This window comes from Herpailurus yagouaroundi, unplaced genomic scaffold, assembly GCF_014898765.1.
Source record: "Herpailurus yagouaroundi ecotype Mexico unplaced genomic scaffold, PumYag 187, whole genome shotgun sequence".
NCBI classification, from domain to species: Eukaryota; Metazoa; Chordata; class Mammalia; order Carnivora; family Felidae; genus Herpailurus; species Herpailurus yagouaroundi.
The window spans coordinates 18,398,869-18,418,422 of NW_024412418.1; the positions used below are offsets into that span (position 1 = coordinate 18,398,869).

General features: G+C 43.1%; 1 protein-coding gene across 7 annotated transcripts in view; it reads right to left on the minus strand.

Annotated features, from left to right (window-relative positions):
* The window catches only part of KIAA1549L (KIAA1549 like), a 267,700-nt gene that overhangs the window by 92,687 nt on the left and 155,459 nt on the right, over positions 1 to 19,554 (minus strand). For all 7 annotated transcript variants that reach the window (XM_040495491.1, XM_040495494.1, XM_040495489.1 and 4 more), the window contains 5 exons: positions 17,260 to 17,479; positions 16,307 to 16,440; positions 8,726 to 8,888; positions 7,143 to 7,202; positions 352 to 503 (listed from right to left, as the gene is read on the minus strand). In XM_040495491.1, coding sequence (XP_040351425.1) covers positions 352 to 503; positions 7,143 to 7,202; positions 8,726 to 8,888; positions 16,307 to 16,440; positions 17,260 to 17,479 — 729 coding nt within the window. The remainder of the gene's footprint in view (positions 1 to 351; positions 504 to 7,142; positions 7,203 to 8,725; positions 8,889 to 16,306; positions 16,441 to 17,259; positions 17,480 to 19,554) is intronic.

Below are 19,554 nucleotides of genomic sequence, written 5' to 3' on the forward strand. Positions count from 1 at the left end.
AAGGTCCCGAGCTCTGGGACTCCATCTAGTCTCCAGAACAGGTTGGGGAGTAGAAAGTCTATGCTTGCTTACTAATCACTTTTGTCTGATAAATATGTGCACGTGTGCAGAATTTGTTCTGAAACCTTACAGTCTAGCAGTAATACAGGAGAGTAGCTAACTCTCACCCTCCTCCACGACTTTGATGCTTAGGACCATGAACCCCCCAAACCTAAGAGTAGTGTTGATTACGTGGCTTAGTCAGTGTGCAGGGCAGGCGCTCGTCTGCACACAGCATGGTTTACTGAGTCTCAGCACACTCCCGTACATTTATTACAAGACCCCAGTGGTTTAGTACACATACACACCCACCTGCACTGTGTAGCTTCCCAAGGTAGTGGCCCGTTTAAACCGTCGGCCTTGCTGCTGGGACATCATGAATAGCTGGGCCAGGCGCTGCTCCATGACCCGGGCGAAGCTCTGGTTGTGCAGGCCCACCAGCGAATTGTCCACGCCCTGTAGCACTGTGGATGCAGAAGGCAGAGGGGCTGCTCAGGGGACAGGCTCCCCGTGGATCAAGAAACCACAACCACCACCGCCCCTGCACCAGCCACTAAGGGCCATGGGCCCTATCTCATGTTAGGACTTGGCCTTCCTTACCTCAGTCTACCTTCACAAGATCCCCAGGAGTTAGGGATCACTGTCCACACGTTATAGATGCTGAAAGGTTATATGACTTGCCTAAGGGCACACAGCTAGTAACAAGCAAAGTCAGGGTTCAGACCCATGCTTATGTAACTCCAATGCCTGAGCTCTCTCCTCCACAAGCTGTGACATGTTTAATGCTGCTGCATTTAATCCAAACCTCATTTAAGATGTTATGTGTTGTTAGAGACCATATGGGAATACAGCATAGCTGCAGGTATGACTAATTGGCTTTTTTTTTTTTTTTTTTTTTTTACTGGTTCCCACTCAGAAGCCCTGGCTCAGGGCTATCTTTATTATATTTTCCCTTCTCAGCAGCTTTGATAGGGAAGCTGAGCTCCATCCTGCAACCCAGCCCCTTATACATAGAAAAGCCACCCTGTTCAGTGTCCTTGTCTCTCTCTCCTCTATGGGGTCCTTTTGGGACCCACCTCTAAAGTGACCCAGGGCCTCTCAGGTACCATCCCATTCGAGAGCGGAACTGTGTAATAAAAAGAGTGGGTTCTGTTTCTGTGCTGGTGCTTGCCAGTTGGACTTCCGGCAAGCCTCTGGCCCTTTCTGAGTCCAAGTCCCTCTCTGCAAAAAGGGAGTAAGAAAGTTGATATCACAGCACATCTATCCTTATGGGCTGTAAGGTTGAAATGAGACAAGATGTATAAAACAGCTTATTACAGTGCCTGGTGTGTAGAAGGGAAATGAAGCCCCTCTTTCCATCCTTCCTCCACTGCTCTTTCATCTATACCCAGGGCTATCTGGGTAGCTGAGGCGTTAATGATAGAATTCCAGGCTACTGCAAGGAGGAGGACCACAAGGAACACCAGGGCCATCCTGGGCCTGAAACAGTCACCTACCACGGGAACAACTTCCTTTGACCCTCTCCCCCTGAAGAAAGCCCAGTCCTTCTTCCAAGTCCCTTGGGAAACACACTTAACCCCAAACACGCAAATACTGCCTCCAAACACAGTCACCCCTGAAATCAAAAATGTTTAAAAAACTTCTCATCTTTTCAAAGAGATGAAAACTTATCATGGGCTGGGAATGTAATACAAGACTTTTCATGTAACAGAGTTTGTACTACCATAGTCCAGCCAAGGGCCATTAAGACCACCCATCTACAGGGATATGGAAATAGTCTGAATACAAAGAATGAGCTGTTGTTATGGGTACACTCTGTATGGGGCCAGAACAAGTGACTGATGACAACATGATACAGAGAATGATGTTGAAACCGATCAAGAGAAACATAAAACCCACAGCTGAGTCTCAGAAATTACTTCTTTGAAGCCACAAATGCTAAATAATCCCTACGGAGGGTATAAAGCAGCTCTCTTTCCAGGGCCCTTGTGAGGGACTCTCAGCTCATCTGTCAGCAGAATTCCTGCAAAGATAAAACACGCCTGCACTGCTCCTTCTGCGGCGGGTCCCCAAGAGGCCCCTTGGAATCCCTCCTGACGAGCTGTCAGGCTGAGGAAAGGCCGCCTACCTCCTGGCCCCAGATAGCAGAACCCTCGTTCTTACTGCTTCAAAGATGATCCTCTAGTAAAATTATAAAACCACTGTTGAAAAACTACTTCTAAGTTGGCCTCTCCTGACTACCAGACAAGGGTAAGAGTGGGCACACAGGACAGTCAAAGGGCATCATCACGGATTACTTTAAGGGAAGCCCAGTGATGATGCAAGGACAGACATCAAAGAAAGGGATGGTCAAAGCCTCCAGGTGATGAAAAAGCTCAAGAAATAGATAGTGGTGATGGCTACAACAACACTGTGAATGTACTTAATACCACTGAATCGTGCACTTAAAAATGGTGAAAATAGTACATTGCATGTTATGTTTATTTTACCCCAATTTTTTTAATTGAGGGAGAATAAAAACAAACCACAATCTTCAGGGCACTGCAGGTGGCTGTGGGAACCTCCCAAAGAGTTACATGGAACCCACAACTGGACAGTTCCCATGTGCCTCACTGCTCTGTTTGCAAAGAGAATGTGTCCCTCCCTGGCAGCTGTTGAAGAATTGGGGGTTGAAAGGGGGGGTCCGGGTTTGCATCCTGGCGCCCCCTTACTGAGTGCTCTTGGGCAAGTCCCTTAGTTCCTCTGGACCCTTGTCCCTCATCTGAATACACAGGGATCATAATCTACTCCTGATTGTGTCATTATGGGGAACAACACTTTCGAAGAGACATGCTTCGAGGGGCGTGCTAAAAGGTACGAGAGAGGAGGCCCATAAATGCTGGCTGTTGTTGTTGCTCAAATGTGCCCCTTTCTTGCTAGACACATCCTTCCCAGACGAAGAAATAACTATGTTCCAGGACTGCGGCTCCTTTCCTTCCCCCTGAGAACTATGGCAGGCCCCAGGCTCTCAGTCTTCTTCACCCGCCCAAAGGGCCTGGAAAGGGGCGTGAGACCACATCTCCTACAGTGACCCAAAAGCAGTAGGGGGTCTTGGACCCTGGCACACATGCCCACGAGGACAGCAGCCCATCACACCAGCCAGGGCCCTGGCCACTCACCCTTAGCCACCACTGACTCAGCTCAGAGGAGGTGAGCAAGTCCCCAGCTGTGTTCAAAGGAGCTGGTCCAGAAGATTCGGGGGCTGTTACATCACTGGTCTCTTAATCCTTCTTTATTTACAACTGCACCGGGCTCTAAAATTCCAGCAATCAGGTCGGCCTGATTCAGCTTCCTATATTGAATTGTTTTATGTGTAACTGAATCCCATACATTCAGAGCCAAAAGAACCAGACAGCTCAGCTCCTATCTTCCCCTCATTCCACAGGTGAGAGTGAGACGCCCACAGGGCCTGAGTGACGTGCTCAAGGACATGCTATGGTTAGCAGCAGCTGGGCTAAGACCAGAAGAAATCATAAGCCTTCTGGGTCTGGGATATTTTGACTAGTGGGTTTCACAGAGACAAGTGGATAAACCTAAGATGGGCTCTGACCCCTGTGAGGCAGCAATATGAAGTCTGTGCATCTCTGTCCTGCCTCATATACACAATCCTGGCCACAAGGTCCACGGATGACAGAGGGAGGCGCTGCAGGAATCACCTTAACGGAGCCACGAGGGACCCGTGCTCAGGGAAAGGAGAAGTGAACAGTGTGTAAAAACATATTTAATATAAATTTAGTGGGGAAGCAGATGGAAACATGTCAGGGTTTTATAATACCAACTATGGAAAGGAAAGTTGTTCCCCATCCTCTGAGCTGCTGCAAATGAGGAAAGAAGGTGCAGTACCCTTGACGGACATCTGGGAGCAAAGGGCAGAGTGGTTATTCAAGGGGATGTGCCTCGGAGCACGATGAACAAAGCTATCTTCATCCTAGTTCCCATAAATGATGGTCAAAGGCTGGTGGGAGCTGGTGAGAAGGAAGGAGGGCCATCCTGAAGCTGGTTCTCTCCCCTCCCATGGGCACTAACTGGGCCAACCAGCCCCAAACACAGTGACAGAGGCTACTGTGTATTCCGATTAGCAGCAGCAACAGCAACAACAGAAATAAATGAGGGTTACACAGCTGAGCGGGCAAGAGGTGAAGTCTCAGGATGGTTTTGTGAAGGTTATGCCACTCAGACAGAGTCAGGGCAGGATCCGGGTACATAAGGAAAGGGCGAGACAGGAAGCTGTCCAGGGCAGCTGGTGTTTAAGGGCAGATATGTTACCATTTAGCATAAAGCTTACAGTTACTAGGAGAGATGTCTGCAAGGTAAAGAGCAGCATTCCTGCTGGAGTAAACATGCTTCTGGAAGTGTTTCATAACCTGCTGGTTCAAAATGGCACTGCTGGGTTAATATCATCTCCCTCTTGTGTACAAACTCCATTTTTATTCTTTTAAAACAGATTTCTTGGGACACCGGGGTGGTTCAGTCGGTTAAGCACCTGACTTTTTTTTTAAATTTTTTAAAATGTTTTTTTTTATTTATTATTGAGACACAGAGAGACAGAGCATGAGCAGGGGAGGGGCAGAGAGAGGAGGAGACACAGAATCCTAAGCAGGGGCCAGGCTCTGAGCTGTCAGCACAGAGCCCGATGCAGGGCTCGAACTCACAAACCGTGAGATCATGACCTGAGCCGAAGTAGGATGCTCCACCGACTGAGCCACCCAGGCGCCCCAAGCACCTGACTCTTGGTTTCAGCTCAGGTCATGATCTCACAGCTTCATGTGTTCGAGTCCCACGTCTGGTTCTGTGCTGGCAGTGTGGAGCCTGCTTGGGATTCTCTCTCTCCTTCTCTAACTACTGCCCCTCCATGCTGTCTCTGTCTTTCTCAAAATAAATAAAATTTTTAAATAACAGATTTCTTCAGTTTGTCTTCTTAGCAGGTAAAATAATGTCTGCATATCCATGGATCTACCAGGGAGAAAGCAATGTGATTTTCTGCCATTTCGGAGAGGTCTGGAGCGGGCCTCATTGAGCAGGGCAGTGTGCTCCTTTGTCAGGATTCTAGGCAGCAACCTGTCTACTGCTGGTTTGGGACAGCAGGTGAGGGAGGGAATAGGGCAGGGGAGAAGGGAGGGAGGTTTCAGACCGGCTTGCCCAGGCACAACTTCCACAACTTGTAGGATCTTCCTCTCTCCGTGTTAGGGGCTGAATTATGTCCTCCCAAAGTTCATATGTTGAAGTCTTAACCCCCAGTACCTCAGAATGGGATTGTATTTGGAGATGAGGCCCATAAAGAGGTGAGTAAGGTAAAATAAGGTCATATGGGTGCGCCCTCATCCAGTATGATGGGTGTCCTTATAAGAAGAGGAGTTTAGGGGGTGCCTGGGTGGCTCGGTCAGTTGAGCATCTGACTCTTGGTTTTGGCTCAGGTCACGATCTCATGGTTCACAGGTTGGAGCCCCACATCGGGCTCTGTGCTGGTGGTAGGGAGTCTGCTTGGGATTCTCTCTCTCTCCCTCTCCCTGCCCTTCCTCAACCTGTACTCTTGTGTTCTCTCTCTCTCTCTCTCTCTCTCTCTCTCAATCTCTCTCTCAAAATAAATAAATAAATAAAATTAAAACAAAAATAAGAAGAAGAGGAGTTTAGGACACAGACACACACAGAGGGAAGATGCCAAGTAAAGATGGCCATCTACAAGCCAAGGAGAGAGGCCTCAGAAGAAACCAAGCCTGGTGACACTCTGATGTCAGGCTGCCAGCCTCTGGAATTATGAGAAAATAAATTCCTGCTGCTGAAGCCCCAAAAGTCTGTGGTACTTTGCTATGGTGTCCCTACCAAGCTAATACCTTCCCCTTCCCCTCCCCACTCCATGTACAGCTGGGCTGGTCACTTTCTCCCACAAATATCTGTCTTCTCTCTTTGCTCCCAATCCTTGCTTTCTGTAAGATTTTCAGAGTGACTGTCTGGCTTTGGAAAAACACAAACAAGTTTTTTGCTGTTTCATAAAGCTCAGCTGGGAAATGTCAAGGAAAAAAAGAAAATGTCACCCAAACTCCCTTCTACTTCCATTCGCCCTCACTGTCAGGACACGACTGGGTTCCACCAGGATCAGTGTAGGTGTGGGGTGTGTGCCGAGGAAAGAGAAAAATGCATGCCTAGCATTCCTCAGCCTTTCACTGGGGTTTTGTAGGGCACTGCAGAAAGGCCTACCATCTTTAAATAAACAACCATTCCCAGGGACAGTCCCTAAACATCCACAGGTTACTGTTATACCTTCTGATTATCTACTTTTTGCAAAGAGGAGGCAGTGGATGGGACTTTACAATTTGCTGTTTTGAATGGTTACCTAATATTCACCTTCATATGATATCTTTTCTTAGCTTACTTTACCCATTTCTGGCGCTATGGAAGTAACTCCTTGACTTATAAGACAGGTCCAAAGAGGGACCCCTGGATGGCTCAGTCGGTTAAGCACCCAACTCTAGACTTCGGCTCATGTCATGATCTCATGGCTGGTGAGATCGAGCACCGTGTCAGGCTCTATGCTGGCAGTGCACAGCCTGCTTGGGATTCTCTCTCTCTCCCTGTCTCAGCCCCTCCCCCCTTGCTGTCTCTCAAAATAAATAAAAATAAACTTTAAAAACTATTTAAAAAAAAAAAAAGACAGGACCAAAGAAAAGATGCTGATTCTATCACTGAATGGCATGCAGTTTTTATTATTATTATTATTATTATTATTATTATATTATTTCGTTTTGGGGACTTCTTTTGACATGTAGTTTATTTATTTTTTTTTTAATTTTTTTTTTCAACGTTTATTTATTTTTGGGACAGAGAGAGACAGAGCATGAACGGAGGAGGGGCAGAGTGAGAGGGAGACACAGAATCGGAAACAGGCTCCAGGCTCTGAGCCATCAGCCCAGAGCCTGACGCGGGGCTCGAACTCACAGACCGTGAGATCGTGACCTGGCTGAAGTCGGACGCTTAACCGACTGCGCCACCCAGGCGCCCCGACATGTAGTTTAAAAAAACACACAGCAACCTGATAAGAGGAAAGGGGGAGTAAAATAAGAGATTACCTGTTATTACCCAATAGTCTCTGGTTGTTTCCGATATATCAAGGTTGGGATATTCCAGTGCTAAAACAAATAAGAAACACACCAAGTTTTTATATGTAAATATTACTTAGGAAAATGGACATACATAATAAAATATCAAACAACTAAATTCAGCTTTATCATTCTTAGGAACTCCAGGATATACAGGCCAAAACTATTTCGCTGTTCTGAAAAGTAAAATGCTTAGTAAAGGGCTAACTTTCAGATGAAGTGGTTTTTAGGGTTTGTAAATTTCTGCTCTTCTGATTTTTTCATCAGAACCTTCCTAAGTGGAACATCTTCACTATCAAAACTCACAGCTAGAACCTGTCTTAACTATAACATTCTTTGTAAAAACTATCCAACCATCACTAATATTTTTAGAAATGATCCTCTCTTGAATGGATTTTTCCAGTGTCAAGGACTAAGTTTATTATTAGCCAAATGTTTGTGACATAGTCCTGGTTCTTTTGAAGGTATGGTGGCCATAAGCGCTAATTCATGTAAAGGGTTTAGCGCAGAGCCTGGCACATGGTAAGTGCTCAATAAATCTTAGTTGTTGCTATTATCAGAATATCAAGAGGAAAGAAAATAAATTCTTCACATGCTGCCATGTGACATAATGCCATCTTTCATGACATTGTCCTTTCCACAAAATTCAGAGTCATCTTTCTTTACTATGTGGAAATTCGCAAAAGCTTGCCATTTAAACACTCAAAACAATTCTGAGTGGCTACTGTGTGCTAAGTACATCCACATACACAATTTCATTTATTTAAAGTATCAAATGCAACCACAGAAGGAAACAGAAAGTTAAAAAAAAAAAACTTGACCAATGACCTTGAGAAATGTATTAACAATTACATTTAAGAGCACAAATCTTGACTTCCTTTGGCTACCAAGTAAGTGTTTGGGTACAAAATGTAGGCTGCACTGTCTTTGGAGTCTATGCCTTCTGCATGGTAATGAGGATTATATAACTGAAACATTAGAGGAAGAGGAGGCTACAAGACTGACTATGGGGACTTCATCCAGTAAAGTCACGATGCTGATTGCAAATGAGTTGCATTATGTTATCTATAGCCAGGGCAAGGGCTGAAGGCCCGGGAACATTTGCTGATGACACAAATGGGTGGAAACCATAGCAACCCAGAAGGCCACAAGGACAGACGCCCCACAGGGCAGTTACTGTAAGCTCAAAGGCAGACTGTTTGGGTTCAAGCCCTAGGTTCCATGTCTCATTAGCTGTGACAGTGGGCATCTTGTTACACCTCCTGGAACTTCAGTTTTCTCCTTTGCAAAGTGGGGCACATTCTGTACTACTATAGGGTGCTTTGTGAGGATTCGATGACATAAGATATGTGAACTGTAAAGGCACCTAACCAATGCTTTTGTTCAGTGTGCAATATACTTGTTATCAATTCAATCCCCGTTCATCACCGATTTCAGTTGTTTCACGATAAAAGAGTTAGTATGTGCCTGGCACAATAGACATTTGTTAAATGGGGAAGGGACCTGAGGGGAAGGGAAAAGGCAGTGTCCCTGTGAGGGGTGAACATACTCACGTTCAGCAATGGTGAGCGGCGGGTAGGTGAGGTAGAACCCAACCAGCTCAGCTGAGAGCTGGCGGAGGAGGCTGCTGGCGACTGTGCCGTTGAGGAAGGAGCTCCGATTGCCCACCACGTACACCAAGGTGACTGTCTGGGAGGCATTGGATGTGCTCACAATCTGAATCGACACAGGAGGAAAGGGGAGGGAGACATGCCAAATAAGATGAAGGTCTGTTTCATGGAAGCCCTGGGAGGAGAAGTTTAAGCGGAAGTTGAGGGCAGTGATGAGAGGGACGTGAAGAAAAGCAAGGAAGAGACAAGAATAACAAATACCCGTCATTTATGGATTGCTGGCTGAGTGCCAGGCACTGTGCTGAGGACACGTGATCTCATTCGGTTCTCACCACAACCCCATGAAGTGTATCCAGCTATGGCTCCATTTTACAGAGGAGCAAACTGAGGCCCGGAATGATCAAGAGACTTGCCCATGATCACATAGATAATAGATAATAAGTTATGTAGCCAGGATTCTAACCCAGATAGTCTGACTTCGGGTTTTAACCAGGTATGTGTATCTCTTCCAGGGGCTAAATTGTCTCAGGTTACATTTATGGTTCTGAAAATACAAAATAGAGCGTGGAAATGTTAAATCTAAGAGGCCTCAACTGCTCAGAGAAAGCCTGTGTTAAATGTGGGGGGAACCTTGAAGTTTCTACACAACTGATCATCACCCTAGCGAATGGGCAGAGTGATTAAACCTGATGACAAAAGGAATTCAGAAATATAAAACAGCCTCTTTTGAGAGTGATTACATTTCCTTGTGACCTATTAATTCAATATGGAATATGTAAATATTACTATGAGATCGTGTGGTTTTCTTCTTGAATTTTGTCTAAGTCCGTTTTCTCATTACTGGAAAATGCGGTTTTCTGGGTCAATGTATGGACAAAAATATCCCACAGATGAGATTTGAAAAACAGATGCAGTAGGAAGTTATTTAATTTGGTGAGATAGTGTGGGGTTCTGTGCTGGGTTCTGTTCTGTGTCCTCTCCCCTTCCGGATTCACTTGCCACCCACCCATCCACGTTTTGCTCAGTGTCCCGAAAGGCAGACACTGTGGACCACCTCGGTGGGCTCCTTTCCCTCTGGCTTCAGCTAAAAGGAGCTCGGGAGGATGTGAGAGACTGGAAGGAGAGTGGGGTCAGAGAACTGGTATGTCGGGGACTCCTTTCCCACAGTGGGGCTCTTATGGGGGCAGCTTTGGCCTCTGCCTCCTGTAACTGCTCTTTCCCCTTGCCCCATCAGGCCCCAATACTTATAGCCTTGGCTATAAGTGGTTTTCCTAGAGCCTGCCCATGCTTCTGCAAAGAGTCCCTTTTATTAGACTTTCTTCAAATTACCTTTATCTGAGTGTGACCTCTCTTCCTGCAGGGAGCCAACTGATAATCCTGTCTTTCCCAGAACTTTGTGTGTTCAGACATAAATATCCCTGCAACTTTCCTTTTAGACATTATTTTTAAAAAGATTGTCAAGAATACCTTCTTGTTATTTCTCACTTTTCCCATAAGGGGAAGTTGCTATATAATTCTCTTTAAAAAAATTTTTTTTAATGTTCATTTATTTTTGAGAGAGAGAGAGAGAGAGAGAGAGAGAAAGAGAGACTGAGAGTAGGGGAGGGGCAGAGAGAGAGGGAGACACAGAATCCAAAGCAGGCTCCAGGCTCCGAGCCGTCAGCACAGAGTCCGACGTGGGGCTCAAACTCATGGACCACAAGATCATGACCCAAGCTGAAGTCGGATGCTCAACCTGACTAAGCCACCCAGGCACCCCTGGAAGTTGCTATATAATTTTCCAACACAGAGCTTGTAGTCCCATGATTAATGATACACTCAATCAACGTTTCTGGTCAACTCTTTCTCTCTTTTCTGAAAGTATTTTTGGACTGTGGTTGAGCCACAGGTATTCATGCCACCTTCCCAGGGTACCAAAAATAAAGGTGCTTCTCTCTGAACAACTCAAAAGACTCAACTGTACTGGCACCTAAAAGAGTAATAACGAAAATAACTTTTTGACCATTATCTCCAGTGTGAACATTCTATTTTTTTGCTTTTCAACTAAACTAAATCTCACTGGATCCCAAAGATGCCGATAGAACTTGTAGTTTCTTCTACAGAAACTACACTGGATCCAGTAAGTTATAACTTTAAAAAAAAATGTGGCAAAATACACATAAAATTATCATGTTAACCACTTTAAGGGTACAGTTCAGCAGCCTTAAGTACATTCACACTGTTGTGTGGCCATCACCACCATCCATCTCCACAACTTTTTCATCTTCCCAAACTGAAACTCTGTACCTATTAAACAACTCTCCATTTCTTCCTCTCCTCAGCCCCTGAAAACCAACATTCTACTCTATTCATTTGACAAAACTGAACACCTTTTATAAGAGGAATCACATAGTATTTGTCCTGGTGTGACTAGCTTATTTCACTTAGCATAATGTCCTCAAGCTTCGTCCATGTTGTAGCATATGTCAGCATTTCCTTCCTTTTAAAAGATGAATAACAGTCCATCGGATGTATATACTACATTTCTTGTCCATTCTTCTGTGGATTGACACTTGGGCTGCTACCACATTTTGCCTGTTGTGAATAATGTTGTGAACATGGGTATACATATATATCTTCAAGTCCCCACTTTCTTTTGGGTATATACCCAGAAGTAGAATTGCTGGATCATATGGTAATTCTATGTTTAATTTTTTAAGGAACCACCATACCATTTTCCACAGAGCTATGCCATTTGAGAAGCTCACCAGCAATGCACGAGGATTCCAATTCCTCCATATTCTTACCAACACTTGCTATTTTTTATCTTTAAAAAAATTTTTTAATGTTTATTTATTTTTAAGAGAGAGAGAGAGAGGCAGAGAGAAGGAGACACAAAATCCAAAGCAGGTTCCAGGTTCCGAGCTATCAGCACACAGCCCAACACGGAGCTCCAACTCACGAACTGCAAGATCATGACCTGAGCTGAAAGTGGACTCTCAACCTACTGAGACACCCAGGAACCCTTTTCTTTTTTCTAAATAGCCACCCTAATAGGTATGAAGCGTATAGGTGTGAAGTGGTATATTGTGGTTTCGATTTTCATTTCCCTAATGATTAGTCATGTAGAACATTTTTTCATGTGCTTATTGATCTATGTATCTTATTTGGAGAAATGTCTATTCAAGCTGTTTGCCCATTTCTTTATCGGACTGTTTTTATGTTTTTGAGTTGTAGAAGTTCTTTATATATTCTAGATATTTACTCCTTATCCAATATATGATTTGCAATTATTGTCTTCCATTCTGTGGGTTGCCTTTTGATCAACTGTGCCCTTTGATCTACAAAAGTGTTTTTTTTTTTTTAATTTTAAACATTTGTTTATTTTTGAAAGACAGAGAGAGACAGAGCATGAGTGGGGGAGGGGCAAAGAGAGGAGACACAGGGTCTGAAGCAGGCTCCAGGCTCTGAGCTGTCAGCACAGAGCCCAACATGGGCCTCAAACCCACAAACTGTGAGATCATGACCTGAGCCAATGTCAGAAGCTTAACTGACTGAGCCACCGAGATGCCCCAAAAGTGTTTAATTCTGAAGTACAATTTAACCACTTTTTCTTTTGTTGCCCATACTTTTGGTGTCATATCCAGGAAATCATTGCCAAATTCAATACCATGAAGTTTTCTCCTCTGTTTTCTTCTAAGAGTCCTATAGTTTTGGCTCTCATGTTTAGTTCTTTGATCCACTTAAGTTAATTTTTGTATATGGTGTTAGATAAGGGTCCAACTTCATTCTTTTGTTTGTGGATGTCCAGTTCTCCCGATACCATTGGTTGAAAAGATTGTCTTTTCCCCATTGAATGGATTTGAGGCCCTTGTCAAAAATCATTTGACCATATATGCAAAGATTTTTTTTTTTTGCAATCTTGTTTGTGTTCCATTTGTCTGTATGTCTGTCTTTATGCCAGTACCACACTGTTCTGATTATTGTAGCTCTGTAGTAAGTTTTGAAATCAGAAAGCATGAGAATTCCAACTATGTTTTTCTTTTTCAAGATTGTTTTGGCTATTCATGGTCCTTTGAGATACCAAATGAATCGTATGAATTCTAGGATGGGTTTTTCTATTTCTGAAAAAAAAAAAGTCACTGGGATTTTAATAGGGATTGCAGAGAATCTGTAGATCGCTCTTAGCAGTACTGATATCTTAACAATATCAAGTCTTCCAATTCATAAGCACAAATTGTCCTTCTTTTTTTGTCTTCTTTAATAACCTCATTTTTATAGTTAAGAAAAGTGTAACCATTCTTGGTGGCTGCTTAAAACTAGCTTCATAAATAAGAAGAGGTTCACAGGCCTGAGCTAAGGTCATGTCAATGTTCCCTGAAAGTCATGCCTTGTCCCTAGTACAAGCAGCCCCTACAGGGGGCACTTTCCCATTACCCCTTTACTTTTAGACTCCTGTGACTTCTGGCCTTATCTCTTACTTCCCACTCACTCCTGCCACAATCCATTTAGCTAATCAGACCTAAAAAAAAATGCTAGTGGAATGGAATGCTGGTGTTTTGCCCACCCAGCATCCATTCTCCCTTCTTCTATGGCAGCACCATAATTTCCTCAGGCAAACACCTCTTCTCTCCAGTTGGATTCGTGTGCTCAAGCTCTAGGAGTGGGCATAGCCAGGCCTACTTGATTGGGACATTTTATCTCCTTGGTCACAGTTACTGCTCCAGAAATGGGCACATAGTCCATCTGGGTCCAATGAGAGCTAATCCCAGGATTTTTCCTAGAATGCCACAAAAAAAGGCACCTTGGTTCCATAAGACCGTGAGCAGTAAGGATGAGGCAAACCTGGAGGTGCCAGGGATCACCCTACTGGTCCTGAAGATGATGCGAGCCCAGGGCAAAACCAAGGTATAAAGAGAGAACTTCATGAAGAAATCATATAAGCACCTGAATCAAATTGGGCCTGAAGGAAATATGCTGTGAACCCTTCAGTTATATGAGCCAATCACCTCTTTTTGTTTAAGCCTTATATGCTTCGATTCACAACCAAAAAGGTCCTAATTGAGTATACTGTAATCTAGCCCCTAATACCAATGCTATACAAGTAAAAAAAAAAAAAAGTCACTTTTCAATGACTCTGTGAACAAATTAATTAAATATTTATGTGGCCTTATTCCAGAAAGAATCCAAGCTGCCCTCTAAATTACATTTAATACCATAAAACGGAAAGTTATTAATTACAAAAACCATGTCAGGGTACAAGCCCAGGAGGATTAAAGACAACCCCAGGGGGATGGTTAGCATGTAGCTAATATATGCATGATATAGGGGCCTTTTGCATATAGGGTTCCAAAATCCAGGCAACAAATTGGTTCTGGAATTCTTGTCAGCCATGGCAACAAGCGAAATAGGGTTAACAAAACAACTCACCCAATTATCCATTCATTTCAAGAGTTGCTGAAATGTTCAAGAGCATCTAAAATGTATGTAGATGCAGGGGCACCTGGGTGGCTCAGTTGGTTAAAGATCTGACTCTTGATTTCGGCTCAGGTCATGATTGCAGGGTCATGAGACTGAGCCCCACATTGGGCATGGAGCCTACTTAAGATTCTCTCTCTCTTTCCTTCTGCCCTTCCCCATGCCCCCACTCACATGTTCTCTCTTTCTCTAAAAAAATTAAATAAAAATACAATACAATAAGTAAAATAAAATAAAATAAAATAAAATAAAATAAAATAAGATAAAATAAAATAAAATAAAATGTATGTAGATGCAGTTTTCAAATTGTCTGTTATAGTCTTTTCTAAGGGAAGTTTGCTACTTGCTTTACAAAGTTCATGGCCCATTACTAACATACAACAACACAAGTGAGGCTTCTTAAGGACAAAGTCAGCTTATTTATCTTGATGTCTCTCCCAGTGCCTGATAAATACCAGGCACTCATTGGGTCTGTGCTTCCTGAATACAATCAGAGTATATGTTTTGCTGCTGAGCCCTAACTAGAATCATGCACCTGTGAGGATCACAATCCAATCAGAAAGAAAAAGATCTCCCACAAGGGAGCTGAGTCATACTTCTTACATAAATCTTGTGTTTGTGACACGTTTTTAGATCTTAATCTAATATGAACCAAATCATAATGAGATACTTCCATGTACACTTTGGATAAATCTAGAAAAGGAAAGCTGCTCGTTCAAATTAAATTGTATGCTTTCTACATCGTATTGGCTTTGCTGATAATTCACTTATGCTAAATGTCAATTTCAAAACCACTGGGTTTAATTGCAAAGGATTTAGTTCAGTAAAAATAGAGACATTGGGTTGTACAGTTAATCAGAGAAATTTGGGGGCTGCATGAATATCATTAAGAAGCATCTGACTTTAGAGGGATGTTAACTATATAATTGCAAAAAGTGGCTCTGAGAAAAGCTTTAGTGGCATGTCTACTGTAAGTCCAGTAAACTGAAATATAGTAGACTAGGAGTAGGATTTTCCTGGGAAAGAATTCATGTGTTTGCCAAAAGTTTCATAGTATAGCATAGTGAATAAGATTATGGGCTTTGACTCAAATCTTTGTTCCATTCTTTACCAACCATGTGACCTTCTGGAAGTTTCTTAGCCTCTCTCTCAGTTCCCTCTTTTGTGAAACGGTGATAATAATACTTCAGTGGGATATCTTGAGTATTATTTAGCAAAATATTTTTAAAACACCTAGCACAGTCCTGGCATATGGTAAGCCCCAAATATAAAATATGTGTGTGTGTGTGTGTGTGTGTGTGTGTGTGTGTGTGTGTGTGTAAACTAGGGTGACTGTGCATGTGGATGTCTAGAAAATAACTCAATGCAGGGGTGCCTCGGTGGCTCAACTGGTTAAGCATCCAACTCTTGACTTCGGCTCAGGTCATGATCTCAAGGTTTGTGAGTTCGAGCCCTGAGTGTGGAGACGGCTTGGGATTCTCTCTCTCCCCCTCTCTCTCTGCTCCTGCTTGCGTTCTCTCTCTCTCTCTCTCTCTCTCTCTCTGTCTCTCTCTCTCTCTCTCTCTCTCTCTCTCACACACACACACACACACACAATGAACAAATAAATAAACTCTAAAAGAAAATAATGCAATGCAAATCACAAGATAGGCAAATCTTGATGAGTTAGCTATTTAGAATGGATTCATTTTACAAGATATTTGATTCATTTTATGAGACTATATCTTATACAGCATAGCTAGTTTCATTTTTAAAATAGTAAATGTATTGGGAAGGCCCGAGGAAGCTTCACATGGGAAAATAAATACAAAATCCCAAACCATACCAGGTAGATAGCAAAACAGCATCCCTGCTGTCATGGCCATACTTCGGACATTCTCATCAATGCCAGGACCAACTCGACTCCGTGGCCCAGAGTGGCATCTCCTCCTGTCTATATCACATGCCCAAAGTACAAAGTTACATTTACACCAGACAGTTTTGAAATAGGGGAGCAAGTCCCCTTGCCAGCATTTGCATCATGGCTGGCCTCTGTCAACTACATGGTGGAAGTGCCCTCCTCCTTACCTGAATTGTCAGATTGCTCTTGGTATTCAGGACTTTCCTCTCTGCATCCTGAAAGGCCTTCTGCAGTCTCTGTTCCATCGTCTGAGCAAACTTGCAGGACTGGATGTTGTCGGACTGGCTCACAAACTGCAGCACTGGAATGGGAGTAATCAATCCGCTCTCACCAAAGTTGTGTGTCTTAGTTCCTTGGACTTAACAATCACCATATAAAACAGCATGATTTGACATCAGAGAAATCAGGCAAGTAAGGACTGACAGGGGTTAGTTGTAGTGCTGGAAGTGACTCTTAAAATGATTTACAATAGAGAAGAGTTAAAAGCATGATCGAACCTGAGGTTCCTTGTAATGTAAAGGGCTTAGTGATCATTTGGTTGGATTATGCAGACATCTGCTCCAAGAATGATTAAAAAAAAAAAAACAATCAAAGAAAGATCATGTCTTCTCTTTCTTTGGAAGGGGAAAAAGAGTCAGTTGGCCTGCATCACTAAGTTGATGGAGTCTTTCAATTTTGATGGTTTCTCCACTCTTGTGGTTCACCAACCACATGATCAGAATCAAGAGGGAGCTTGAGAGAAAGACTCTAAGGCCTAAACTCGGAGATTCAGATTCAGTGGCATCTAGAACGTGTTGCTCCAAAGCACAGATCTTGGATGCTTAGCTCTTATCAGTATCCACTGGAAATACAGGGGAAAAAATTAAAAATACAGTACTTGTTGCTCATAAAGTACTAATTATATAAATTGGGAAGGAAGGCTCCAGCGAAGGACCATTTCTAATAAATCCAGGGTTGGGAACTTTAGGCTCATGTGCAGGGAACTGGACAGTTGATTAGCAGGGCCCTTTGAGGAAAGTGCACAAAGGCTTTAAGAGATGATGGAGCAGCTGGCACTGACCTTTTTAAACAGGGTGTCATCTTGGTACTGCCCCCAATCCCAGAACGGATAGGTACTTGCCTGTTCTCAGCTGGAAGTAGCCTGCAGGCTGGGGATTCCACGGGGAGGCAAGTACTGCCACTGACTGTAAGTTTGGGGTATGTTGCTTCAGATCTGCAGTGACGTTGCTGACCCCATAAACACCCAGCATTTCAATCACTACGGCAGGCAAGTATACCAGTCTCCCTTTGGTAGCATAATAACCAACTGTGACGTTATGAGAATGTTCCAGAATGTCCACCTACAAAACAAACGGACCCAGAACTCAGTGTTTATTTCCATGGTGCTTTAAGTTCTTGTTGGTATTTCTTAGAACCACAACTGTTATTTAGCAAGGCTGTGGAATATGATGTTCTCATTCAACAAATATTCTAACAGTTCTATACAGCACACATGGATTGGCAGGTCTCAAAATATCAGAATACAAAACAATACGAAAATACAATTTATATCACACCTACATGGAATATAATTAAATCTGTGGGGGTTTTCTTTTCTTTTTTTTTTTTAAATGTTTGTTTATTTTTGAGACAGCGAGCAGGGAAGGGGCAGAAAGAGAGGGGGGCGGGACAGAAGATCTGAAGTGGGCTCTGAGCTGACAGCAGCGAGCCTAATGTGGGGCTCGAACTCACAGACCATGAGATCATGACCTGAGCCAAAGTCGGATGCTCAACTGACTGAGCCACTCAGGTGCCCCAGGTTTTCTTGATTCCTTAAATATCTGAGTATAATCTTATGAGCACCAATGGTCAATCAAGAAGGCAGACAGGAGACAGTCAGTAAAAGAGATTTCCAGAGATGAAATGCTGGGAAGAATAGCTTTATTATAGTTCTTATCGTTTATGAAAATTAAAAGGCAGAAATGATAGATAAGGTGGAGGCTCCTTCAGGACAGGGAGTCAGATAATAAATGAGGTGAATTCCTCTCTTTAAAAGCTGGCTTGTAGGTTGGTTCAAGGCCAAGGTTAGGATGGGGATGGGCTATACAGAGTCTCTCTTAAAATTGAGTTCTAAGGGATACTGATGTGCTGAACTCTTTGTGACCCAACTGGAAGATTTTTGAGGCTTTACATTTTATTTTTGTTTTCTTTTGCCTTCTTAGTGTTTTATAACAGTTCAGGGTGGAGTTGGTTTTTTGTTTTTGGTTTTTTTTTTTTTTTTTTTGGTTTGTTTCATTTTTTGAGTTTTAAAAAGTATTTATTTTTGAGAAAATTTGTGTCAGCACAGAGCTGGATGCCGGGATCAAACTCACGAACCATGAGATCATGACCTGAGCTGAAACCGAGAGTTGGGCACTCAAATGACTGAGCCCCCCAGGCACCCCCCAGGGTGTTTTAAACACACGCTTCCCTCCCACACACACACTCCGACTCTTGCATTTGCATTAGTAATGTCACGTGTATTTGTCAGAGAAACCAAGAAAACTGATTTTGCGACAGACGGCTATGCTTTTGCCTCCTCCACACTGTGTGCTCTCTGCCACTTTGTGACCTAAAGGTGGTGTTCAAGATGACTGTAGGTAGAACAAGAGATACTTCTGCATGTAACACAGACACAGCATTAAACAATACCAGATCGCCCAGTGAGGAAGTGACTCAAATCCCGATTACCCCACGGAGGAAGTCTCAGTTTGGGGATTATTTATTTTTAACACCTCTCTAATGCTTGCTAATCATATTTTTAAACAAAGGGACACAAGGGACATCATCAGCCTTAGAGCCTTCTGCAAGTAACAATGTCTAGCTTGAATGTAATAAGCTGTTACCATTATACTCATTTTTATGATTACCTTATGTTTGTGGCAGATGATCTTCATTTCCACTTATGGCACTAATATCAAACATCCTTTCAAAAGAAAGGTATTTAAGTTTTTAAAAATGAGCTCATTTTTAAAAACCAAATTCACAGTGTGCCTGGGTGGCTTAGTTGGTTAAGCGTCCGACTTTGGCTCAGGTCATGATCTCACAGTTCGTGAGATCAAGCCCCGTGTTGGGCTCTGTGCTAATAGCATGGAGTCTGCTGTTAGCAGGAGGAGCCTCCCCCCCCGCCCCTCCCCTACTCGTGCTCATGCTTGCACGCTGTCTCTCGCTCAAAGTAAATAAACTTAAAAAAACCAAACAAACCCTGAATTCATAACTAATTGTCACAATGGTCTGGGATGGTATACAGAAAAGGGAAAAAACTGTGAATAGTTTACAAATGACTGAAGTTTAGTGAAAATTACATGTCAGGTGACCAAATAGAAATACTCACATTTTCAACTTTCAAATAAAGTTTCTGGTGCAGAAACCACAGATGCCTCTCATGAAATGCATT